A 25,955-nucleotide genomic window follows, 5' to 3' on the forward strand; every position below is an offset into this window, starting at 1 on the left:
TGTCGAGAGCTCATTTTCAAAAGCTCAGGCCTTGTGAAGGAAGGCGAAAACGAGACATTCTTGATCCGCATTCCAATAAGTTCCCCATGGAGCAAAGAATTTAATATTCAGGTGTTAAATGGGGTATAATCAGAAGAGACTCAGTGAAAGAATCGTAAAGAAACTTCAGCTTGTTACGCTCCAAATAGTTTCATTGTACAGTGAGTGGTGACTTAATCACTTGACTCTGTTCTGTGACCAAGCTTATTAATGAATTGAAATGTTGTCAATCTGTTCCAGCCCCTCCAACAAAACACCCCTAAAATGTTTTTTAATGAACAAAAATACAAAAAACAAATATGGAAACATAATGAAATAAAACACATCAGTCATATAGTGGAACTATGCCACACGCACACACACAGTTGGGGTGCCTTATGGGGTATGGCGCCTAGTGTTTGACTTTAAGTCAACCCTAAAATTTCTTTACAGTCATCAGAATGAGCTTTATTGACCAAGTTTGTGCATGCCAAACAGGGAATTTGAAATTGGAGAATTAATGTGATTGGCAACCCCTCCTTGTCATCCAAAGTCAGTCATAAGATCCAACTCTTAGTAGAAAATATAGATATTGTTGTTACCCTCACTAGTAATATGTCACCAATTCAAATTTGAGTCATAAATTGTGGTGTAACTTAGAAGTTTATTTTAATTCCACAAATTTTTCAAAAAAATTACAAAATACTCAAATGGAGAGAACACAGGACTCACAATTTGTCTTATTCTTTCTACTTTTTGTTTACATTGTGTCATCCCATGGCGACTACTCATATATACAATAAGCTTCAAGATACCAGTATATATAGAAATCTCGGCAGTCAGAACGGACATTCTGCTGCTGCCGCTTTGAAACGAGAAGCTAAACCATTGACAACACTGGACACCAAAGGTTTGGAGACACAAAAACAGGGCGGGAAAGGCAAAGGACGCTTGGGAAAGGACGGGAGGATGAAGAGTGCGTCAGTAAGAGAAGGTCAGAAGACTTTCCGCTTGCAAAACATAAAAATAGTGCTCCGAGGAACTATGACATGGTCATTTAAATGAGAGTACAGTTTCTTCATTTGGCAAAAAGAAAATCATAAAAAACGAATAAGCCACAGTTTTGTTGAAATCCATGACAAGTTAAACAGTCTTCGTGCATCGAGTTGGAAAACTTGAAGCGCACAATAGTGTGAGACACACACACGCACGCACACAATCACACACGATCATAAGCATACATACAATCATACGCACACGTACGCTTCCTGATGGTCGCATGTTGGCAGAGCACAGTGAACATGACGGGAGAGGACGCCACCGTTAAAAGTCCTACGGGGCTCCTGTGATGTATAAAATTCACCTAGCATAAAAAAAAGAGACTTCTGGCACTGTCCAAACTGTTGAGAAAAAGGTCATTTTATATTAGTTGATGTATTGGGCTTAAATGACAATGGTGGGAGAGGATAAAAATAAATGTCAGTGCAAATGTCCGTTGTAGTTGTCATCATGGATGAATTGAAGCTTCAAGTGTTTCAAGTCTCAAGGTCAACATGCCGCGTTGACACATTCTGAAAAAGCTGGTGTGTGTGTGTGTGTGTGTGCGTGATGAGTGGGTGTGACAGGTTTTGGGTCGGGGCGGGGACCATCACATGGGCTACTTGGGACTAAATCTAACACGGCAATGTCAGACCAAGGTCACAATTCAAATGGCTCAAATCATAAGAAGAATAATGCCATGGTGCTCCCCTCTGAAACAAGGGATAATGCATCAACACAACTGCAGCGGAGGTTGAAACAACTGGTTTGTCCACACCTAGTAATAATAATAATAATTATAATCATCATATGTTTATATATACTATTTACAAATTCCAAAAAAGGAAAAAAAAAAAAAACTCCATGCGGTAGCTCTTTTTAAAATGATTTAAAAAAAACAACAACGACGTATTAAAATAAATGTTGAATTTAAGATAGCACTTGTTATTTTCCATAAGCGGCCACATTGTTTTTTGGATAAGCACAGTGTGTCTTCTTGTTCTAGCACCTACACAAAGATGTCAGGGAAGCTTGTCATGCAGGAGTCTTCAGAATGTTGTGTCACGTTTACTGGCTATATACCAAAGAAATGTCTTGGGGGGGGGGGGGGATAAAAATATAAAGCATAGGATCCACTTGGCCTTTTTGCATTCTTCAGCTTCCTGCCAGCTCCCTCAACACGTTACAACTGCTTGTCACTCTCTTTCTTCAGTCGGCTGAAGGACAAAAATAAAAGGCACGAGACGTGTGAGACAGAGTGATTGTGCAGAAAAGAATCTACAATTGCTTCTGGCCTGACCTGTAGTAGTCCTCCTGGCCGGGCAGCGGACCTCCGTGCATGTGATGGTGGCCGTGGAGCCACTGCTGCTCCATGGCCAGCCTCTGGAGCTCGGCCGACTGGGCGTGCATGGCCTGCAGCTGGTGGGCTGCCGACATGGGCGGGGGCAGGTCCCGCGGATACGGAGCTCCTGCGCGCAACGAACATTTCCACATCCTGATTGATGAATTGGCTACATGCGAGCCTTACTTAGGCTTGCAAAATTGCAGGAAATTCTTTTTTTTGATGAAAGGTGCATTTGTTTAGTTTTGAATGAGTTGGGTCAGCGAGTTAGGCTTCTTTGATTGTACCCTAATGAGGGGTTAAGAGTTGCCTACCGAAGACCGGGTGGCGTAGCATCTCGTGTTCGTGCGGCGGCTGTCCAAGGAGTGGGTTGGGGATGGCGCCGGGCGGGTAAGGGAAGCGAGCCAGGTGCGGTCCGGCTGCCAGGGGATCTACGGCCAGGGGGTGGGCCCCCGAACCTGGAGGACACACAAGACATTCACCACCACCTGCTGGGTGTCAGAGCCTTACGTTCAAGGTAACATGGGAATTCAACATACAAAGTCACAAATAGTTATTCATTGCCATTACTTTGTTTTGCCTCTTATTGTTACTGTACAGAAAAGCAGTGCAAAGTCAAGCTAAAACATTCTAGTATGACAACAAATATGTTCCATACAACTCCTTAGGTCTATCATTATCTCTTGTAGTGATTTTCACTGCTTGGAATACACATTTTTCTGATTTTGTTTGTAAATCACAAACTATGATAATTAGTTTATAATTTTTGAACCGAGCAGACTTTGCAATAAGTCATAATAAAAGAGGTCAATGAAAATATGAGTGATGTAAATTTTATCTGAAACAATGTCAATGTCGTGACTATAATAACCAACATTAATATACAGTAAATCTAGCTAGAACATGAATTAACCCATTCATTGAGAAGATGTCGTGAGGAATATTTTACATTGCGAATCAGTGTCAAATGAGGAGACCTGGGACCTTTACGGGGATCTAAATTTGACCTCAATACTCCAAACTCCAGTTGGATGTTTTTGAAACTTTTGATGAATGAAATATCTGTTGTGAATTTTGTCGAAGTTATGGAGCTGGAGAACAGCGAGTTGTGCGCAAAGTTAATGAAACAGTCAACGGATTTAGTTGTGCATTTAAAAGTTTAGGCCAAAAGAAAAAGCTTTGAAAATACTTTGAGAATGGGGTGTAATGTTTGTGTATAAGCAGGACTTTAATTTACCTTGGTGAAGGGGGTCTTGCTGGTGCAGGTGCAGATGGGAGTGGATGTGCGAGTGCTGGTGGTGGTGCGGCGTGACGTTGAACATCTGGAGCCTGGCGATGGGGTCATTGGCCACGGTGGCCATCCTCTCAGCGTGGAGTCTCTCCGCCGCCAGCCTCTCCGGGTAGCTCATGTCCTGCCGCAGCTGTAGGTTTTGGGCCAGCCGCTCACGCTCCAACGGGTTCAAGCCCGGGTGGAAAGAAGCGAAAGGGTGAGGGCCGGCCATGGGAGGCAACGTGATGGCCCCGTGCCGGGCAAAGTGCTCCATGGGGTTTGTGGAAGGGTGGAGCGTGTCCATTTCGGGAGGTTTGACCTCAAAACCGGGCTTCATCCTTTCCCGCAGCTCCCGCTCGCGAATCTCTCGCTCGCGCATCTCTCGCTCTCGCAACTCGCGCTCCCGCATGGCCGGGTCGGCGTTGTAGAGGCCGGGCATGTGGTAGGCCAGCAGTGGGTCTGCGGGGTTGAGGGACACAAAGAAGGGGTGGTTTCGATTGGTGGGGGACATGACGTGAGGGCGGGCGTATTCGCTCAGGGTGCGCAGGGCAGGGGTGTCGGGCCCGATGTACGGAGGCACGGCTGCAATAGTGGTGGGGGGTCCGTCAAAGGGGGGACGCATGTGGGCGGGCCCGGCCATCTGCGGTTCGCCCATTCTGCTCTCGTGGGCCGAAGAGGAGGCTTTCTGTGAGGCGAGAGCATCCGTGTTTCGAAAGCGTTCACAAGGAAATGGCCCCAAAGTAAAACAAGCACGCCAACTCACCGCTGCTCGCTCAGCCTCCTTTTCTCGTTCCCGCTCTCTCTCCCGTTCCTTTTCCCTCTCTTTCTCTCTTTCCTTCTCTTCCCGCACTTTCTGCTCTGCTTCTCTCTTGGCCTTCTCCACAGCTTCCTCTCGTTTCTTGGCCAGTTTGGACGAGGCCAAAGGAGTGAAGTAGAAATCGGTCCTTGCGCATGAGTTGTAACCGCGGTCCAGATGCTTGTAGAACCTGTGTTCACAAACAAAAGGAAATAAAATCAAGATTAGGAGCAGTGACAGAACTAGCCCACCTCAATCCCCGCTGGTCAATCCATAACGTTGATTGTGTTGTTTTGTTCATCAAGTTTATCCTCGTTGGCACACCACCAAAATACAAATAAACAGCTTTACTTGCGTTCAAATAAAATATTCCACTCTGAACGATTGCGTCTATTCGCATTCATTTGCCTGGCAGTTTCAGAAGCACTCAAGGACAAAAAATACAAACTAACATTCCAACGGAAATGATCTTCCTGCTCCTCTTACATAATTTCCAGCCAGCAGCCAATTGTGGCTCAAAATGACTGAGGTTGAAGAACAGTAAATTCTGAAGACTAACTGCTGTCGCACACGTTCCGAGTCATTGCCAAAGTAATATAAAAAAATCTGAGCTTGTGCGATGCAACATATCGTATCAAAATCTGCATTGGAGTGGAGAGGAAAGCATACCGTGCAGACTGGCTGGCATGGCTTGGCGTGTTGACGACGGTGGGCTCGGGGGAAGGACTTCTCTGTGGGGGCGGGGGGCTCTCAGGCTCTTCCGTCTCGTCCAGCGGCTCCTCTTTGATGTGAACGGGCGGGAGCCCCGTGCCCAAGCCGCTACAAGCGACGGACGCAGGGAGCGGCATGGAGATAGAGGAGGGTGGGACGGAGGAAGACACAGGTTGCAAGCCCGGCATAGAGTTTGATGAGGACGCGGAGGGGCCAGTTGGAGGTAGAACTGTGCTGTAAGGATGAGGGGAGAAGGGCAGCTGTGGCGGCCCATTGGGGTGCGACGCCCCCACAGAGGGCGGCAGTGGAGGAGCTGAAGGAGGCTGGTGGCTGGATGATGGAGGGAGGCTTTGGGACTGGGTGAGAACCGGAGGCTGCGCTGGGGGAGGCTGAAGCTGCTGCCCCTGAGGCATGAGCTGAAGCGGAGGCGGGTGCGCCGACGGAGGGTGGTGGGTGGATAGCGAGCTGAGGGGCTTGAGGGCGGGAGGCGGTGGCAGGTTGGAAGGCATCTGCGGGAATGGAGGTGCCGACACGTGCGGCGCGTGTTTGTGGGACTGTGGGGTGGGGATCTGGGAGATAGGTGTTGTCGGTGGGGGCTTGATGTGAGGCATTGACATTGGGGCAGGTGGAAGTGGCTGCTCCCGGGGAGGCTGTCCTCCGCTGTGAGAAGACGACTGAGAGGGCGGGGTGTGCGGCCTTGGCTGCGACTGGCCTGAGATTGGCGGGGGCGGGACCTGAGACTGACTGACAGGGAAGCCCTGGGCAGGCAGCGAGTGAGGGTGAGGCATGTGCGGGGGGCCGGGCTGCAGCGGATGCGGCATGGGGCTGTGATGCGAGCCGGGTAATGACGGCGGTGGCACCGGGGGACCTGGAGGTGGGGCTTGAGTCAGTGGTGAATGCGGAGAGGGGAGCCTTTGAGGATGGAGGGAGGCTCCCGACTGAATGAGAGCCATGGGGCCCGCTTGAGGTGGCAGAGAGGCGGAGGCCGCCGTAGGGGAGACCTGTGGGGGCAGTGAAGGGGCCGAGGCTGCGGGAGGAGGCGGTGGCGGTGCAGGGGGAGCAGCTGATGAGGTGCTTGGCTGACACTGGATGACCGGAGGGTGCTGGCTCTGCAAGAGCTGCTGTTGCTGGGCAGAAGAGTCCGAGTCACTCTCATTGTCGCGGGGACTGGGGATGCTTGGAGAAGAGCTACGGTTGTCCTGGTCAATGTCCTTAGGATCGCTGCTGAGCTCCTCATTGATACTGCGTCCATCGGAGCTCTCACCCTCGCCCTCACCTTCTCCCTCACACTCGGAGGGGGAGTCTGGTCGACTGAGCTCCTGAGGAGGAGGAGGAAATAGAGAATCATGAGCCCCAGAGGTTCATGCACATACGGATGAGACAAACAACTAGCGCAACTCACTTGTGTTTTGGACTTTTTGGCACAGGCCCGCTCGGGTTCCTCTGTGTCCGAAGCTCCCTTCTCTCTCTGCCGTTTGGCACTCTTCATGGGTGAAGGAGCCTCTTCTTTAATCTTCTGTTGGGGCCACAGATGGACAGGCATGATTAAATATTCAAGAAACAAGTTGAAGGCTGTCTGCTCCACATTTACCTTGCTGGGCTTCTTCATGGTGTCCGTCTTGCTGTCGGTGCTGTCAGTACTTGCAGCACTGGGCGAAGTACGGCCGCTGGAGCGCAGATCCTCATTGATAGGCGAGGCTCGGCCATCGGGACTGGCTGTTTGCTTCTTACGACCACTACGTAGTGTTGACATCTATTGACAACAAGTGGATCATATGAACCTCATGTCGGAGAGCTAAAACGAATAACACTTTCAGACAAAGTATGTTAAGTTGGCTTAAGATGACGCACCGAGCCTCGGTTCCGTCTGGTCCTCATGCTATGCTTGCCGCTGAGCCCATCCTCTTCCTCTTTGACAGGTTTGAACATAAATGGTGGTGGGTCCACAGGCTTCTCGATGGGAGGCAGCTCTCCGTACTTCTTGAAGTGAATGCGGCAGTCTGTGCACAGCAAGATGTTCTCTCTTCCTCCGTGGTGCCAGTCCTTGGAAGCTGAAGGAGTGGGAAAAAAAAATAACAGCAGCGTGAAGCATAAACAAGACAAAGACGTGACAAATTGTCAGTAATGACAATACTAATGAGATCTGTAAAGCTGCGGAGATCGACTTAGTGGGAACCCTCATTGTGGCAGCGTTAATCTGCGTGCGATCAAACGGGAGCCAGCTGCGAGTCGAGAGGCGATGGATAATGAGGTGGTGAGCGTTTGAGCTTTGGCCTCATGTCTGATTTGATCAAATTAGTCTCAACTTCATCTGATGCCCATCTGTCTTACAGCGCGGCGGTAAGCGGTGCGAAGCCGACGCCTTCCCGGCAAGTACCAATAAATGAATGACGGCGGCGGCGGCTTACTTGTCGTGAAGCAGTGGCGGCAGGCGTAGCCCTTCAGCTCCTGTTCACTGTCCTCGCTGTCAAAGTCATCTTCACTGGCTGAACTGAGGTCCACTGAAAGACGAGAGGATAGCACACATTGTATACCTATCACCGGCGCATACGAGGTCTGTGGCCACACACCCGCGTGTGTGCCTGTTAGAGGGTCTAAAATACGTACAAAATTCACTAGAGGGCGGACGGGAAGGCGTATTGACAGGAGTCGAAGCCGTTCGTGTCTTGATGCGCCGAAAAACAGGTTGGCGGCGATGTCTGCGATGGGCTCGACAGCTGGCCGCCTCTGGGGTCTTCTTCCAATAGTAGTAGAAGGTAATCAGCTCACCCTGAAATAGAATACAAGTAGCGTCAAGATGGCGAACAAAACAAAACAAACAACACTTATGTATGAAGAATACACAATTGTCAATGTGAGGAACCGCAGCAGTTCAGTCCATGCCAGGATTTGTGGCTGGCTTGGGCATGTTTGTGCCGTGGCCCTGTCTGTTCACGGATTAGCCGAGAAGGCTGAGTGAATGCGAGCATATTAGGATCAGTGCGCTGCTGGCTGCCTGGGTGGCAGCACTTTGAATGGGAACAAAAGAACATGTCAGGCAGCGCTTTGGAGCTACAAATAGGGAGTGAAATGGCTCCTCGCCCCTTCACTGGAAAAGTCAATTGAACTTTAATCAAACATTCGGCCGGGCCATCTCGCAAGCAAATAAATCCAGCCTGTAGAAAGGTCCATCAGGAACTCAATACCCAAATGAAACATTAACACTTGCAATCATGGATAATAAAGCACCGCCTGGATATATTAACTGCAGATCGTAAAACAAGCATGTTGCCTGTGCGTCTCGAGCTATTTTCCCACTTGACTCAAGACGCCCCCTCCCACAATTACAAATTCATGGAGCCGTTGTTTGGTTGCAGGCTGAATTGTAAGTCCACAAATGTTTTTCCATTTGCCATCTAAAATAACGACAACGTTCCAAAGGTTTAATGCCGAATGAGGAAACTTAAGATTTGCAAAGGCATAGATTCTTGGGTGCATCAATAGTATAGCATCACTATATTTTATCTATTAAAAACAGGCTATCGGAAAATGTTTACTATAAGAATGAAGAAAAACAATGCATCTAAATTCCTATTTTGTGAAATGTGAAAGTAGTGAAATATACTACTACTACTACTACTACTACTACTACTACTACTACTGAGAGCAAGCTGATGTCTTGTTTATTGTGAGAATTCATTGGGGGGGGAGATTGGTCAGTGGTTGCTCATTACATGCCGTTCCATGTTATGAGTAGCAGACGCGAGAGAGTGAATTCACGCTTTCTCAACGGCTGCTTTGATTGGCAGAAAATGATTACTCACTTAGTGGACTTAGGCTAGTTTAATAAGATCTCCTCTCACAGCAGCCAAATTTATACTTAACAATGCCAAGAGGACTTTCTTTTCTCAGGCACGTTGCAAACACTTGCTGCTGCTCTGTTTACAAGAAAGTAGAGACTATAAAGTTCTCCTAGCTCAAAGCTACTTTTTGCAAGCTGGATCCGGTATAGATGATACTGATGGAAATGGAAAGACAAGGCTGCTTGAAATGAATGTTGAGCTGTACGACAAAAGGATGTTGAGCTGTACGACAAAACCTTCTCGTCTATTTATCCCTCCTCTTTGGCCAGCATTGCATTTGTGCATGTGGTAACCAAGTAGAAACAAGTTAGCAGTGATTTTCTAGGCTCCTTTAACTTCAATATGGCCAGCTGCATGGGGCAGACAGGGCTCAGGTGCTAAGTGAGGGAAGGAAGGCAGGCGTCCTGATGTGACATCTAATTGAAATGTGCAGATCAAAAGTGTCGAGCGGCGGCGTGCGCACGCGCCATAACGACTCTTCTCGGCTGTGCCTTTCTGCCTCCTTGCTGGAGGCCGACAGCTACAAGGCTTCAACAACAGCTTGGCAAACAAAGGGGCAAGGTCACGCTGCTTCATCATTCACACCGTGTCGAGAACTATTGCACTGGGCATGAACTTGAGCCCTTGAATGGGAATTAACAGCTGCCCAGATTGAAAGGCTGCTGGATACTAAATGTGTGTATGCTAAAATAGTGTAACAGACATCTTTTTCAGGCAACAAAAACATTACATTGGTATATGGGTAAGCAGAAAGAATAGCAATCCAGTGGCCTTGGCTTGCTGGGCTATAATTCCCCACGCCCGTCCACTAAATAAGACCAGCACGGTACAGAGTGTGCTGCCACTCGGCAGAACATGACATAGTGACAACATAAGCTCGGCATTATGAGGCCTTTTACAGCGCTTCCCATCTGCAGGAGCTTTCTGGTCGGTGGATTATCCTACATAGAAAGGGCTTACTCGTCTAACACGACACTCAGAGCTTCCATTCCATTCGTTTATTGCCACTTAAAATGGTTGCCTTCAAATAAACAGATGTGTGACATATTCAAGGAGTACGGGATTCAAGTGTGCCAATGTTTCCACTCCGTAAAGACAGGGCTGAGAAACTGAGCAAGGGCTTGGATTGCAAATGGAATAGGAGTGATGGGGATGACTCACACAAAAAGTATTTAAAGAAGCATTTGCATCAAGGGGTGAATCACACCATGTTAAATGACGCTGACATAAAAAATCTCTTGTTTTTGACTATTAGACTTGATGAGGTTCCATTCATCTATAGGCTGATTACCGGTCGCAAGGCCAAGTGGGAACGCTCGAAGGTTCCGAGCGCACGGGCACGACTGAGGGCCACGGCTAAATTTGTGCATTTACACCCTCGTCGCTGCTTCGGCTAAGGCCTGAACAGATGGTTTCTGTTTTTCCTGGCAGATTTGTGACAGAGCCACAAAAGGCCCCTGCTTTGACAGGAAGCCAAACGGTTAAGGCCGTTACTGGCAGGAGCACGGGAAGAAAGAGCAAACAGAAAAGCGCACAGGGAGGGGGAGGGCCGAGTGTGTGGGACAGCCGAGAAGGAGGAGGAGTAAAAAGCCAGCAGTGGATAACAATGGACAATCAAGCACACAATCCGACCACAACCTTTTCCAAAACGGCGCTCGGAAAATAAAAAATATTTGCACTACATGTCGGCATCTGAGCGCGCAGACAAATTGCCTTCACCACTATTTCTGGGTTACGGTGACTGATGGCGAGCTGTGTAAACATCATTAGTGCAGGCGAAACTGGCACTCTTCCAGCTTTATTGATGTGGCACCAAGCACTACAGTTTACTTTGTTTCACCAAGGTGAGAATCCAAGAAATATTTCCGGACGTGGTAATAGTTGTAGCAGCTAGGTAAACGTGAGCTAAAATACTATATCATGGCAATAAATACATTTTTGGGGGCGCGTCAATTATATAGATAGCGGAGGTTTTACTGTACTCCACTTTTAAACCTGCATTTGGTACAAAAAGGGAAGATTGTTAAAATGAGGTACAACAACATTTGTGTGCTTTTTGCCATTTCAGTGAACGGAACTTTGAAATAGTGTGTACCACAAAAAACTAAATCCAGCTATAGTTCCACAAATATATATGTGCTTTCTTGTCCGATTAATTGTGGTCGTACCGGGCTATACCTTACTGCTTCTCTTAACTGAAACCCTATTGATTAATTTGCAGGCCATCTGGGCCGGGACGTTATCAGAGCCAATACGTACTATAGAAAAGCGTGTGTGTAGAATGTGCATTAAGAAGTACCAACAGGTGTTTAGGCACTGTATAACTACTGTTCCTTCTGTTTGTAGCTCAAATTCCCATAATTGCCATCCCAAAAACATGCTTGGTAGGCCGAATGACCACCCCAAATTGTCCCTAGGTGTGAGTGCGAATGGTTGTTGGTCTCTGTGTGCCCTGCGATTGGCTGGCAACCAGTTCAGGGTGTCCCCCGCCTACTGCCCGATGACTGCTGGGATAGGCTCCAGCACGCCCGCGACCCTCGTGGGGACAAAGCAGTATAGAAAATGGATGGATGGTATCATGATTCAAAAGTGCCTGCAGCACACTCATACAAATAATTTAACTATTAACTAAAATACTGTAGCCACGTTTTGTACTCGAGTTTAAGCCTCGTAGTTTTCAGAGGGTATCAAGTGAATAGCAAAAACCTTGGTTGGCAGAGCAGCGTGCATGTGAAAGGCAGTTAAATAGACAAGCCTTCCCCGCTGTGCGGAGCTTTTCAGCGGGAGAATGACTGAATAAGCTCTGCTTTCATAGGTCAGGGATGCACAAGCTGAAGAATCAGCACTCGTGTTTTTCCTGCTGTAAGCGCTTTTCCCAATGAAAGCAGATTGGATGACAACAAGAGTCTTTTTTTTTTTTTTTTATTTTGCTGCAGGCTTGAGCCTGTTGTGCTGATAAGCCTGTTCCCAAAAAAACACAACATGAAGGCGAGCAAAGAACGCAATTATAAAGGGAACTATAGCTGTCTTTCAGGCAGAAAGAGGGGCTTTTGCCTCTTGTCAGTTAATAGAACATCAATACGATCACGGGCGAAAGCTACCAGCCCACAGCCATTCCACTGCCCGGATGAGTTAGATCATTTGCACGACACGGATGCCGTTCTGTGCCACTTGTGACAGCTGCCGCTAACTGGCCCGGGCGTCTGTCGTTTGTAGCTGCTTTAATTAGGGTTTCAACCCAAGTATTTATAAATCAAGCTCATGCCCAAGGTTCTGGCTGCTGATCTAAGGACTTGACAATTAATTTCATTTGACGTTTGAACAGATTGGACGAGGGCAAACATCTGCTTTGAGGTTGAGTTGAGAACAGTTTTTTCCTGTTGGACATTTTGTTAATGACACGACCCCGAGGGCTGCAGTGCTCTCTTTTCTTTGAAGAAATAGCGATTCCACACTTTCTGGCCTACCTGAGCACCAATAAGGTGACGCTCAGAATTTTTTTTTAATGGTTCACTGTTTAGACTACTGGGGCTCTAAGATTGCAACATAACAGTCAACCAACAGACTCAAGGCGATTACAAAATATATAAAAATGAAAGAAATGCAAAGTGACAATTTGGAATTACCGTAATTTTTGGACTAAAAGTCGCTCCGGAGTACAAGTTGCATCAGCCATAAAATGCCCAAAAAAGTGAAAAAAAAAAACCATATACAAGTCGCTCCGGAGTATAAGTCGCATTTTGGGGGGCAATTTATTAGACAAAATCCAACACCAAGAACAGACATCTACGAGCAACAACAGGCTAAACGATAGGTATGCTAACGTGACAGAAACACAAACAAAGAGCTGACAACGGGCCTGACGTAACATTCAGAGTTGTTAAAAAAAAACTATTACATAAATAACACGATTATAAAAGCATCTGTGTCACTCCAATTCATTAAATCCATCGATCGTCCTTTGTCAACAATGGGTGCGCGCCGCTGACGGCACTTGCACTTCAAAATATTCCACAGGCCCATATAATGATATATAAATTATATATCAAATAACTATTATATAAGCAATAATATTATCAAACCATCTGTGCACTCTAAATCATTAAATCCATCGATCAAATTCCTCGTCCTTTGTCAACAACGCCGCGCGTGCGCCCTGACGTCAGCCTCGTCGTTATTCCACAGATCTAGTATATAACTAGATTGTAGCGTTAACAAAGTACAAGGAAAGACGTGGGTTTGGTAAACGGCTCTTTATTTAACAAAACAAATTTCCAGGCGTGTGGCGGTGTGGACTTCCAGCCACGGAAGTGGAAGAGAGCTCCATAGAATAGGACCGGGCGTGCGTAAAAGCCATGTCCGAGCCCCATCCACCGTCCCCGGACAGCCACCTGGCCGAGCGCCAGCCCACGACTTCCATCCACGGAGGTGAAAGAGAGCTCCGTAGAGTAGGACCGGGAGTGCGTAAACGCCATGTCCGAGCCCCATCCACTGTCCCTTCGTCATCCCGTGATCAATCTTTGTCCTTTTTGTAAACAACCGCCGCGCCACGCCGCGTCGGGCTGCTGACGTCACTTAAAATTCAAATTACAGTAATCCCTTGCTACATCGCGGTTCGTTTATCGCGGTTTCCCTTTTTTTGGGGGAACATTTTTGAAAAAAAAAAAAACATAATTTGCTCCTTATTATAAGTCGCCCCCCCCCTCCCAAACTATGAAAAAAAAACGCGATTTATAGTCCGAAAATTACAGTACTATAATAATCTCAAGATGTGTATTGCTGTATTGAAGCTGTGCAAGTCACAATATTTAATTGACAACCACCTGTCTGAACTCAGGTATTAGTACCTAATTCTCCACATACAATATCTGATCCATCATCTCATTGGCCCTATTAAAAGAAGAGATTTGTTGAATTCAACAGTTTAGATATTTGTTTATGTTTAGTAACATGCATACTAAACATGGAACGCTGATATAGTAACATTCAGTCTTTGGTGAGAATGATTCGACATCTGAATGGTTCTATTTGAATTTGTCCACCGAGCTGAACAGCAAACGGAACTTAAATTCATCGAAACTGCTGATGTTCCCTTACTCCTGTCATTTTTATCTACAAAAAAGGGGGAGGGAAGGAAAAAAAAAAAACTCCAATGACACTTATTTCGATCTGCTGTTTTTGCATGTTGACTTATTTAAACGTATCTAAACACTGGCAGCAGCGAGCTTGTTCCCTCTGACGTCCACTCCGGACTGAAGGAAATGGTGGCAGCAAGGCCGGTCAGACGTCACACCCACTTCCCCCTCTGGGCCTTTTTGTGATTTTATATGAAGCATTCCTGAGTGTTAGTCAGGCCTGGTATGTTTACACAGCGCCGGGTGCTCTGCCCTCAGCCCAGACTGTTTGAGCCACACTAAACATTCTACGTCGTCTTGGCTAATAGTGTTTAAACGTAGGAACAGACAGAGTAGCGGAACCCTAAAGCCTCCGAGGGTCTTTATGCTCTCCACTAAAGTTCAATCTTGTCTCAAGTAAAACAACATGATGCAATGTTTTTGTTTTGTCTTGCAGTAACACAAATGTATGTGTGCAAATAGTGGCAACATCCAGAATTACTGTTGGGCTCGTGTTTTAGCGGTAGAAGGAAATAAGAGCTTTCCTACGGGTATTAAATGGCACTCGCTTCGATCAGCACAAGTTCAGTCATAAGCAGTTTGCCTCTGTGTGCGACAAGTCAGGCTGCTCAAAGTCGACCGTGAGCTAACGCCCAGCCTTCTAAGCTTTCACTGCTCGCTGTTACACTACACTGCTCTGTCATTTTCTCCCTTTTTTTTTCTTTTTAAAATGCATTTAAAGGGCAGTTTATTTTCCATTTGCACAGGGAAAATTAATCTTCCCCTGCCGTGTGGCCGTGGCAGACCTCGAACCTGGAGGAGGTCTATTACTTCTCCTGCCAAGATGACTCCCCTCCAGGTTGAATTGCACTAAAACCTTCTTTCTAGCCAATCAACTGGACCAGGCATGTATTTTAGAAATAATTTAACAAGGTTTTGGTGACAAACTGTATCCATTCAAGAAATCCAAACTGGGCTTTGATAACTAAAAAATGTGGCGTTAAAGCAAAAATAACAGCAATAAATTCCTATAAATACGTTACATACTTACATATACATTTTCTATGAATAATCTGGCCCATTTTACTAAATTGAAAATGAACTGTGGCTTGAGAGCAAACAAATTTGCCAAACCTAGAAGATCCCACTGAACAGTTCTTGGGGCAAAGATACAACATAGGTATGAGACGTAGAGATGGCATAGTCAGTTCCCAGCTGAGAAGAAAATGAACACTGTAAGAATGCCACACACTTTGGATTTTGTTCCTCACAGGAACAACAAAGTTTGCCTGACTAGGAGTCTAAAGTTATGAAAAGTAATAATCGCCCCCAACCCCAAGTCAAAAGAGTACAAGCTTGGAGCAACATGAGCATTCACATATCATATAGTAAACAAAATCAAGTACTTTAAAGAATAAACCCAAAAGGACAACGTTTGCGCGTGAGAGGCCATGTTTTGTTTTTAGCGTAGTCACACTTGTACGTGTTAATTGTGCTCTGCTTTAGATTTGACCCAGTTGTGCCATTATACTGGTGACATAGTCAGTCTGGGATGATTAACACGCTGTAGGTTGAGTGCACACAATTGCGCATCTCCCCAGCCAGTGGACAGCAACAAAACTACTTTTTGGATTTGTTGCCTTCAAATAGCTTTTTCATAACAATGAACTCTTAAGTCCTTAATTCTGGTGAGTCTAATTGGTTATTTGACAAAGTTATGGATACAAGCCACAAATAACACTTAATATATTACGACAAACATTACTGCATAAAAATAATTATAGAAAAAAATGATAATTTAAGAGGAAGTCGAAAAAAAGAGTACTTGCTTGTGCAGCCATTAGAATTCAATGGAACCTGGAACTACCTTCTTTTAAAGTACCAGTCAGAGGTCTCTAAAATACTGCACTGAATAAACTCTCCCAATGTAATGTGATTAGATTCCCAATTGAACCCATTAAAGCTTTCCACTTACAGGTGGTACATGTTTGCTCTTTAGCCATGACAAATGCAATAAACGCAGTGACGCATACCACAGCTGCACAACTTGCTAATGCAGATTAATTTCATTTCAATTTTTAATCTTTTCATGGGGGTGGCGGGTGTGTCACATTTTCTACCGTGTGCTTATAAGATATTTTTGGCCAGCACTTTTAATGATTTTTTTATGGTGGGGGCAGTGTTACTTGTTCAATCATCCAGATAGTAACATAAAACTTGGAAAAAGTAGATTGAAAAAGGAGAAGAAAATAAGCAACTGTACCGTTTCTTTGTTAGGCAGGAGCTCCTTCCGGATCCTGAAGAAGTTTTTGCCGAACTGTCTCAAGCCTTTAATGAAGCGTTTCTGCAAATTTTACAAACAAGACCACTATTAGTATTTATGATTCAACAACACTGCAAGATGCATTATTTCATTTCACTCAAAATGTGGCCCAACAACCAGCATATAAATAGAAAGCTTGCAGAAGCGATTTAAATTGTGGTGCCAGAAAACATAGTCGTGTCAGAATAAAAGTCAGGAAATGACAAGTAGGGCAAAAGAGATTATGTGCGGGGCAGATGTAAAACAACAGACACACCGGGAGGACATGTTGATCACAAAAGTGAAGTTCAAAGACTACACTAAAACTTCCTCCCCAAAATAAACCTGACACACAACCAGTCCCCCCCCCCCCTTTTTTTTTTTTTTTTTTTAAACATTTGAGATAGACAAACAGACCTTGATGAAATTGACAGATGACAGAAGGTGACACTTAAGATGTTTTGGCAAGGTCTGCAAAGCGAACGTCAGCTGAATAAGAAATGTTTACAAAAAAAAAACACTGCCAAATACATCTCTTCTCCTTTAAGAGGCACAAACTGCAAGCCATAAAAAGCAGAGGCTGAAAACATTCATAACCAGTGAAGCAGACAAGCACCAGATTTACTTTCTTGTTCCAGAGGCGAGCCCCCCGTTTCCACCAAGTAACTCCAACTAAAAGCAGGCAAAAGTCCGGACGGACAAGCGCAAACCTCTAAATCCAGCCGAGGGAAAAGAAAGAATCAAAGGATAAATCCACAATTTGCGATGGTATAGCGCTATTTTCCCCTCTTGTTTTTTTGGTTTACAAGCAAGGAATAGCTTGTCACACTCGCTCTTCCACTACAAAGGGGAAGGCTTTACATGTGATCTTTCTGCAAGAGAGCCTCTGGTTTGCAGCAAGGGGGAAAACCTGGAGTGGAATTGCATACTGTGTCGGGAAAAGCCATCATTCCAAGATGTTCATACTTCACACCATGTCTTGCACACTGCACACAAATACCCATGCCATTAGATATAGTGTCATTTTACATGATGTTGACGCACATATAGAAGGAAGTCAACAATCCCGAGCAGGATGATATGCGACGTGTGGAGGGCACAGGTCTCGGACATGGAAGGAGGAGACAAGCAAGAGGGAAAACCTGACACAGATTTTTCCAAAGTCTTAGCAGTTCATTTTCCATGAAGCATACTGTATGTTATGTAACCAACATACTGTTTACCGGCTGGCGTGGGGAACAAAAGCCAAGTTTACAAGACATCAAATCTGCTACAAACAACAACAACAACAACTCTCTTTTAGGAAAGAATGTCATCATTCATAAAAAGGCAAAATATAGAGAATGTGTTCATTTCGTTCAAGCAAACAAGCAAGGAGTCTGTACGTGTAGCAAGAAAGGAAAAGGTAAATAACAAAACAGCCCACCCCCCACAAAAAACATCGCAGGACTGAGGCGGAGGTATAATTTGCACTAAACACACTGAAGGTGTAGTATCCGATTAACCAGCAGGTGGCGCTATCTCCAACTGACATACTCAGGCCAAGCTTTATTGCCTCCAACCACACCCCGAGGGCTGAGGTTAGCAACACACAAGTACAAGCAACTCATGCTGACATTTAGCCATTGAGTATGACAAATAAAGGCAAAAGAATATTGACCATTTGTCAACAAAAACCTTAAGGATTTTAAACATGCAATGGCAAAATATTAAACCAGAAAATAGTGACTAAGGAATAGAGAATTCCCTGCTATTTGAATATCCTATCGAAAATAATTCCTTGATATTTCAATAGCCTACTTGGAATAAGTTTTGATGTATTTCCATGTAATGCCTCCTATAGCCTTGAGGTTCAATTCGGTTTCTATGTCTGTCCTAATTATGTCACCTTAATTATGTTCCCAACTATATAATTTACACAATCTGTCATGGGCTCCCCCTTGCTCCTCTTCACTTCAATTTTCTTTCTCTTGCTGGCTCCCTCCTCCCTCTCTACATGTCGGCTCCAGTTTAAGACTCCATTTCAGCTCACTGCTCTCCAGCCCAGCTAATAAATCATCCACCAATCTGCTCCCTGAATCACTCTGCCCCTGCTCCTATTGCTCCAGTCCTCCGTTGCTGGGCAACACAGTAACGGAGGAGGGGTTTGCTGGAGACGGAGAATGAGGGTGAGGGAGAGGGAGAGGAAGAGGGAGGGAGGGAGGGGGGTTAAGGCTGGGAGTGCTACCAAATGGCCAGCCGCTGTGCAGAAACAGGTCTAGAGAGCTGCCGCTTTTGGCCCGCCCCAAGTTTCCCCTCTCCATTGTGAGGTGGAGAGGGAACATAGAAAAAACTCAATAAGTCTTTGTTGCATGTGCGCACTTCCTGGTTTTTAGTTCATTGCTGGAAGTTGTAAAACTGGTTTGGATAACGTGTACATAATCATCACTAAGCTGTATCACGATTGCATTACATTATGACTGGTATTTTGCGAGAACACTATTGCAAGTCCGGCCTTGCCCAACAAAACCCCTTTCATGCATTATGGATCCATTATAGACGACTTGTTAAATGTCAAGCTTGCTGAGCTGGAAGTGTATAAACCTAGGGAGCCAGGGGGCCATGGTACATGGCCACCCAAAGCCAAGAAGCACCGCTATTTTTAATATGATTGGCTCTTGTATAACAAGAAGTACCAACATGACCACAATTTTACCCTTTCGTCAAATAAATGCCTTTTAGCTGGTTAAGATATTTCATATGTAATTTTCAGAGTGAACATTGTTTGTCACCTTTGTATGGCTCAGTTTGTGCACAAGTGGTGGGATGATACCAGAATATTGACTTGAATACTACACCGGCATGAAGTACCTTGATGCCTGTAGTGAAACGATACCATGATAGAAATTCAAAACATCAGTACAAAAGGGACTACTAGCTCACAGCCAAAGTTATTTATGTCCCCTAAAAATCATGAGAGGGTACTGGTACGTACTTATACCGTACATATATGTACACGTAGAGCTCCCTCTGTAGACCACACAAAAGGCACCTCATTTAAAGTCTGCCTCCCACCTCAGCACTGTTGGCAGCCAGCTCGGGGCATCCATCAGCTGAAGACGCAGGCGGAGATAAGCCGTGGCACAATGCGGCTGGCTGAGGAATATAGACCTACAGCCCCACCGCAGTCATAGATCTCTGACACAGCCACAGACTGCTGCAACTGCTGTTTTGTTTACATGGCAGCGCCTGTTGTTGGCATTATTGGCACGCATCAAGTGAGCTTTCATTGTATTAGGCTTACAACAGCAACATTTTGGTGTGATGGCAAAACAAAGGAAATGTTTCAAAACATTAACAACTCCTTCACTCCCAAAGACATATAAGTCTTTTCAGACGCTGCACGTTCAATGCCAGGTACTTGCTTGTATTTTTTTCAAGACTTAAAAAAAAGGGTCTGACAATGGTGGGTACTGAATGATTTTTCATTATGGCAAGATGTCCATTCCAGCAAAAATGCAGGTTGTTTTCTTTGACATGCAATATGCATGACAATGTCAAGGAGCCTTATTCTAGGACATAGTACAAGCAATTTTTTTTTTTTTAAATTTTCAAGTACTTCTCTAATAAGCCTGAACGATTCATTGATTCCATTAGTTCCATTTGACAAAACACAATTTGCTACTAATTGCATAGGCTACAATTTGACTGGTCTGCTGAGTCGCAATGCCTTCTGGCGAGTTTTTAAATTAGAAAGATGTTATGTCACAAGAGGGTTAAAATAGTTTTGGAATTTAGTTCATTTTCAGTTTTGTCTGATTTTGTTTGATTGATTAATTGACTAATTAATACAAATTAATTAATCTATTGAATATTTTGTCAATTAATTGGACAAATGTCTTTTACTTTGTAATTTCAATTCAAAAACAGGACAATAGTACAGAATTGTTATTTAATTTTTGATTTAGTTCATGTTTAATGTTGATCACTGTTTTCTAAAGTACACTCAAATGTTTTGATTCAATACAAAGATAATCAGTCTGCTTTCATGAAGAATGACAGCAATCAGAGAATACTTACTGTTAACAAACTGAAATTCTTAGATTTGGACCATTTTAAATCAAAATAGGTATCTAAACCATTAATGGATTATCAAAATTCATTGTGGATTAATTTAATAATCAATTAGTTTTTAATTAATTGATTAATCATAGCACCTTTAGTTTTAATTGAATTTCAGAGTGTTTTTTTTATTTTAAATTATTTTTTCCAAAAATACATGCACTTTAGTGCTGAAAGCAGGTGTTGCATTTGCGCTGATGGAGCCACCTATCTAATTATCCTAAAGGTTCAAGCCACAACATCTTATGAACACGCCCATGTCCTGTTTCGATGTGTGGAAGAGATAAAGGCCCTGTTTAGCTTTTGATGCCTTAATTGACTGGGAATACAGTGTGAAAATGGCTGGTGGTAGCCCACCAATTGTCCACGGTGCCTGATAATGTAATTTTTAGTTAGAATACTGGTAGAACATCAATCTATCCAAGTCTACTCATGATGACATATACTCTGTGCAGAAATGACGGTCAGATATGTGGCGGTCCAAGATTATGTGTCAGCAGCTGCTGCCTGAGAGAAGTGTGAGGGCAAGGCAAGTCAAAGTGGAGGAGGGGAGGGAGGCTGACAAGTGACCTTGGAGACAGGCCACTGCTATCATTCCAGCGGCACCCGCTGTCACTAGTATTCACATCTCTCATAAGTACAGAGGAGGGGGGTGGGGAGGAAGCGCAGGGAAGGATAACCAAGCTCAACCTGGAGGAGAAGCCATGTAAAAGGAAGGCACGGCCGGTGATAAATGAATGAGGAGATGCTGGGGTTGTTACCGTGGGCTAAACTGAAATTGACGCGTGTCCCTCGAGGTCACGAGGCTGAAAACGCACAACTGGTGAGCAGATCGCCAGGACCTACTGGATATCCAATTGCCCTCAAGTTGTTGTATAAATGGCCTGTCTCCATACGACACGCAGATACTACAAGTGCAGACGATTAGCACCCGATGGAGTGTCAACAATCCTGCGTGTTTCCGTCGCAGTTTATCCTGGTGCCTGTCTGCAAGTGTGAAAGCATAACAAGAACTCCTAACTGGGCCAACATAAGGATGGCTGACTGAAATACCTGCTGTCAGCTTGGCTTTTTAAAAATTTGCCCATCGTGCTCAATTAGGCACAAAAGAATACTGCTTCGCTCGCACTGCATCTGAGCCGCTAGACACAAAACTAAAGAAAAAGAGGCCAAGCTTAAAAAAAAAAAAACGGAAAAAAAGACCCCACAGAAGCAATGCGGTGACTGTGCTTCACTAAAAGAACAAAGAAGGGGGCATCTTTGCAGCATGTTGTCCCTTTGCTTCCTATCCGCCATTTTCTTATTTCATTCCTTGAACAGCTGTCTCGAAAAGCACATCTAAATTCAAATAGGTGATAGGATTACCAGCTCTGAGCCTGTACCCTTTCCAGCCAGCTACCCTAAAGATTTATTCTGTGGGTGATAAACCGGATGCAGCTGCTCTTAAGGGTGGGAGGAGCTGGGAAGTGCTTTGCCTGATGTCTGGGGACTAGGGCCAAAAGCACCGCTTCAACTTGATCTCAACAGCGCCCTCCACAGGCATGAACTTGTCTTTGCCAGCTGCTCAACATGCAATGCAACAATAACACCCAACAGTGAGAACAAGCTGAATAGACAAGCATCCCTTCAAGAATTCACTTTAAGCATCGCAAGCATGTGTTGCCAAATGGCCGCTGTGCTTCTCTTACCACTTCATCCTCGGACCAGCACTTCTCTATCAACTTTGGCACTGGTTTCTTCACCAGGCGCTGGAGAGCTTTGCCGGCATCATAGCTGCTCTCGTGAAGCTGTGGGAAACAGGTAAAAAAACAAACAATTAAAAAACAAACGTATGCAATTAAATGTAGCAGACTTTTATTGTGAAGAGTGTAAAATTTTAAGACCCTGCTTGCTTACAAATTGATTACATCCTGTCATTATTTTTAATCAGCATTTTTTTTTCTTGATCTAAAAAAAGGTTTCTGGGAGTACCTTTTTCTCCTGAGTTGTTTGCTTTATTTATGGTATTTCCTGTGCCTTTTGCAATTTAAGTCCCAGTGGAAGCATTCCTCTCATCTGTTTGTGTGTGTGTGTCTTTTATTGCGTTCCTACATTATTACAGACTACAAAGTATATATCAAAGAATGGAAAGTCTCAGAAACCTCAGGTTGATCATGAAAGGAAAAGCCGAGATGCCAAACAACACAGAGACAAAGGAAGTCGCAATGCAGCGTTGAGCCTGGTGTCACGTTAAACTGGCTGAAAAATAGACATTAGTAAGGCTATTCCTCGGAGGAAAAAATATGTACAACTCATTGGAATTGCAAATCCTCAGAGGAAGGTTGACAGACAATGACCAGCCGGCTCCGTTAATGCGCCGGTTTATAGAGTTGGAATACAAATGCCCTGTTTATGACTCCTCTCATCTCCTCCATAGGATTTTATACCTCTAGATTTAAATTCAGAGTGACAGACACATCTCTCATTACAGCTGAGGTGTTAAGAAGCCCCCAAGGGAGAGTTTACTACACGAGGGCTGCTCTACTGGCTCGGGGGCCGTATTATTCCCATCACTGAAGCACATCTGTAATGAGTGGACTCGTGGTGATTCAAACTTTACGACGGCCTTTTTCACTACCTACATGAAACCCAGTGTTTAGAATGATTGTCCTTACAGTGTTGAGTGCGTTTAATGTAGTGTCATCTCGAGAGGCTGCAAGACATCCATCCTCTGTTGAGCCTCCGTCACACATCCCTGCAAAGGCGGCCATGCTCCTGCGGATGAGGCAAATGGTCAATATGAATGAAGCGTTGCAATGTGCCTTGAGCGACAAATATTGTCTCTCAGGGGCTAGTGAAAATAAATCATAATAAAGTGAAATAAAATGAAATTTGATTTGTGTAACTTAAAAAAATATAAGAAGTTTACATTGTATAATCAAACATCCTCAGGTGACCCTGAGGAATGAGACTCAGGCTCACCTCGCAGCTCTGAGGTACATAAGAAGGTCACAGTCGTTGACCCCTGGCATCCAGACCAGCTCCTCGTTCTCCGTCACGGCCTGGCCACCAGAGGAGGGGAAAGGCTGCAGCTCTGGAAGCTTGGCCTAATTAGGAGAAGAACGGATGGTGTCACACTAAAATAGCAGGCAGGCTTGAAGAAAATATCAGCTTTCCAACCCGTCATCAACATTTCAGTCTGCGTGCCAAATCGAGGGCGGCGACGTACAAGAGGACGGCGGGCACAATGAGACGCAGATGCGGCAACTTTATTAAGTGGGTCCTTCTGTGCACCAAGCATAATAATATCATTATAATATAACAGAATATAACTACTCTTCAGGAGGCAGATATTACTATAGTATTGTTTTTATTATTTCAAATTGATCAATTGTGTTAAACCACAGGTGTCCAACTCAAGGCCCGGGGGCCAGATACGGCCCGCCACATCATTTTATGTGGCCCGCGAAAACAAATTGTGCATCAAATTCGTGTGTCACTACTAGAATTGCAAATTGTCTTCACTTTTAATAACATAGTATATAAATTTTAAATATTTGACCAGTTTTTACTCGTCTGATTTGAAAACAAGTTATTTGTCAGTTTGTTTTGTAGCTTTTACTGTATATAATATGAGGTGCTCATACATTTATTTGGGTTGACAGTCATAATGGCCCTCCGAAATAAGCTATGACAACAATGCGGCCCGCGAAAAAAATGAGTTTGATACCCCTGTGTTAAATGATAAAATCACCAAAGCTCAAAACAACTCAAACCTTGGCCAAATGATGCATTTTTGTTGAAATGACAAGAATTTGCCCCCCCCCACAAGCATCTCAAGATTTTAAAAGATATTTTTATTAATTTTCCATTTCTTTTGTTTTAATGTATTCATAATCAGAATTTGGAGGAACCTAAGTCTAATACTATTTGAAATAATTCTGTTAATTTCAAGCATCTCCTGGGCTCCGCAGACAATGCCAAGAAATATTGGTCTGCTGCTACCATCTGGATTTCTGGATTGTCCCGTTTCTGCTGCTTAGTGGGAGGATTTTTTTTCTTTTCTCTTTTTTTCCCATAGGGAGCAATCGTAATAAAAAAAATGTTTTACCTTATTTGCACTCGCAGTGAAATGTCTTACAGGTATATTTTGCACTAAATAGGTTATAGCCTATCACTTATGTTGAGGGTTGTTGAATAGGCTATGCCTGATATTTTGTATGCCTTTTAATTAGATTCACGGAAAGTATATTTTAGCTGTATAATGCCCGAGATATTGAAGTTTTGACATTTTCCAATGGAAAGGTAGCTTACGCACTTCTGTTAGGCGCATTGACTTACTTGGTGACTGGGGCCCACCCGGATTTCCCCCTGAGTGCTGTTGAGCCGCCTGAGGAGACAAAAGAGAGCCGATTGAAACGACATACATTATCTACTTGGAAGCCTTTCAGTTAGCTGAAAGAACGCAGCATGCATTGTACTTGATGAATGAGTCTGTGCTTTACTGCAAAACTCAAACAACTCTTAAATGTACCAACACAATGAGAAGGACCACAACACATTTGTAGGCTTGATATTGGGAATGCATCCATAAAACCGAGTCTGGGGTTCGGATGGGGGGTTTCTACAAGGGCCTCTGCAACGGCTGCTGGTACAAACGTCGGTAGCCATAGCAACTGCACTTTAATAATAGTGTTCCGAATCTCCAGCTGCAGTGGATTAAAGAAAATGACTAGCTGTTCCTTTTGAAAAGCCTTTTCCTTCGGTTGCCTAGGTAACAGCGCTGATTTTCAGAGAGCCGTGCGCAGGGCAGCCCAGAATGTGTCAGTGTGATTTGCACCCCGAGAAGCTCGCACTCCATCATCAGGGCTTGGCTGAAACATGAGAGGCCTGCTAGTGTCTTTACGGTACTGCTGCATGCAAGCTTTAGATCCAGCAGACAGGTTCTTATTTGATCCAACATTCTTTTCAGCAGGCCTGCTGTTCCTCACAGTGACAAACAGGACAGTGAATTGAACCTGTAAGCGAGACATGCTTTCAGCAGCTTAGGACATTCCTTCTACAGCAATTTCAGGACTGTCTGCTGCTGCTTGGTGTGTGCAAAAATATTTTCAAAATGATTTTTAGGACAAACCAGATACTTTACCACCAGATACTACCTACTGTAGAGCAGCGATTTCTAACAAGTGTGCCCTGGCACATTAGTGTGCTATGAGAGATCATCAGGTGTGCCATGGAAAATTATGCAATGTCTACTATTTTGACAAAAATATATATATCTTTTTCTTAGATTAAATGGGGTTTTCATCCACTTATTTTTATTTGATATTTTCAAAACAAATAAACCTGAATGGAAATGCTTGAAGTCGCAAAAAAAAATTGAAATTCACAAAAATATTTTTTTGTGCTTGGAGGGGGTGGATTTTTCACAAAAGGAAAATG

The 25,955-nt window shown here is 44.5% G+C and overlaps 1 protein-coding gene across 7 annotated transcripts in view; it reads right to left on the reverse strand.

The window, feature by feature from the left end:
• Positions 1–662: 662 nt before the first annotated feature.
• rerea (arginine-glutamic acid dipeptide (RE) repeats a) overlaps positions 663–25,955 on the reverse strand; it is a 117,929-nt gene continuing 92,636 nt past the window's right edge. For 5 of the 7 annotated variants that reach the window (XM_049755383.2, XM_049755384.1, XM_049755381.2 and 2 more), the window contains 16 exons: positions 24,855–24,903; positions 23,496–23,620; positions 23,189–23,288; positions 22,223–22,321; positions 16,395–16,475; positions 7,783–7,945; positions 7,584–7,676; positions 7,027–7,226; positions 6,767–6,928; positions 6,578–6,691; positions 5,134–6,494; positions 4,432–4,654; positions 3,636–4,353; positions 2,713–2,886; positions 2,357–2,525; positions 663–2,273 (listed from right to left, as the gene is read on the reverse strand). In XM_049755383.2, the coding sequence (XP_049611340.1) occupies positions 2,240–2,273; positions 2,357–2,525; positions 2,713–2,886; positions 3,636–4,353; positions 4,432–4,654; positions 5,134–6,494; positions 6,578–6,691; positions 6,767–6,928; positions 7,027–7,226; positions 7,584–7,676; positions 7,783–7,945; positions 16,395–16,475; positions 22,223–22,321; positions 23,189–23,288; positions 23,496–23,620; positions 24,855–24,903 (3,865 nt within the window). In that variant the 3' untranslated portion in view covers positions 663–2,239. The remainder of the gene's footprint in view (positions 2,274–2,356; positions 2,526–2,712; positions 2,887–3,635; positions 4,354–4,431; positions 4,655–5,133; positions 6,495–6,577; positions 6,692–6,766; positions 6,929–7,026; positions 7,227–7,583; positions 7,677–7,782; positions 7,946–16,394; positions 16,476–22,222; positions 22,322–23,188; positions 23,289–23,495; positions 23,621–24,854; positions 24,904–25,955) is intronic. The other 2 variants (XM_049755385.2, XM_049755387.2) reach the window with 1 other exon arrangement.

This window comes from Syngnathus scovelli, chromosome 2 (genome assembly GCF_024217435.2).
Source record: "Syngnathus scovelli strain Florida chromosome 2, RoL_Ssco_1.2, whole genome shotgun sequence".
Classification (NCBI taxonomy): Eukaryota; Metazoa; Chordata; class Actinopteri; order Syngnathiformes; family Syngnathidae; genus Syngnathus; species Syngnathus scovelli.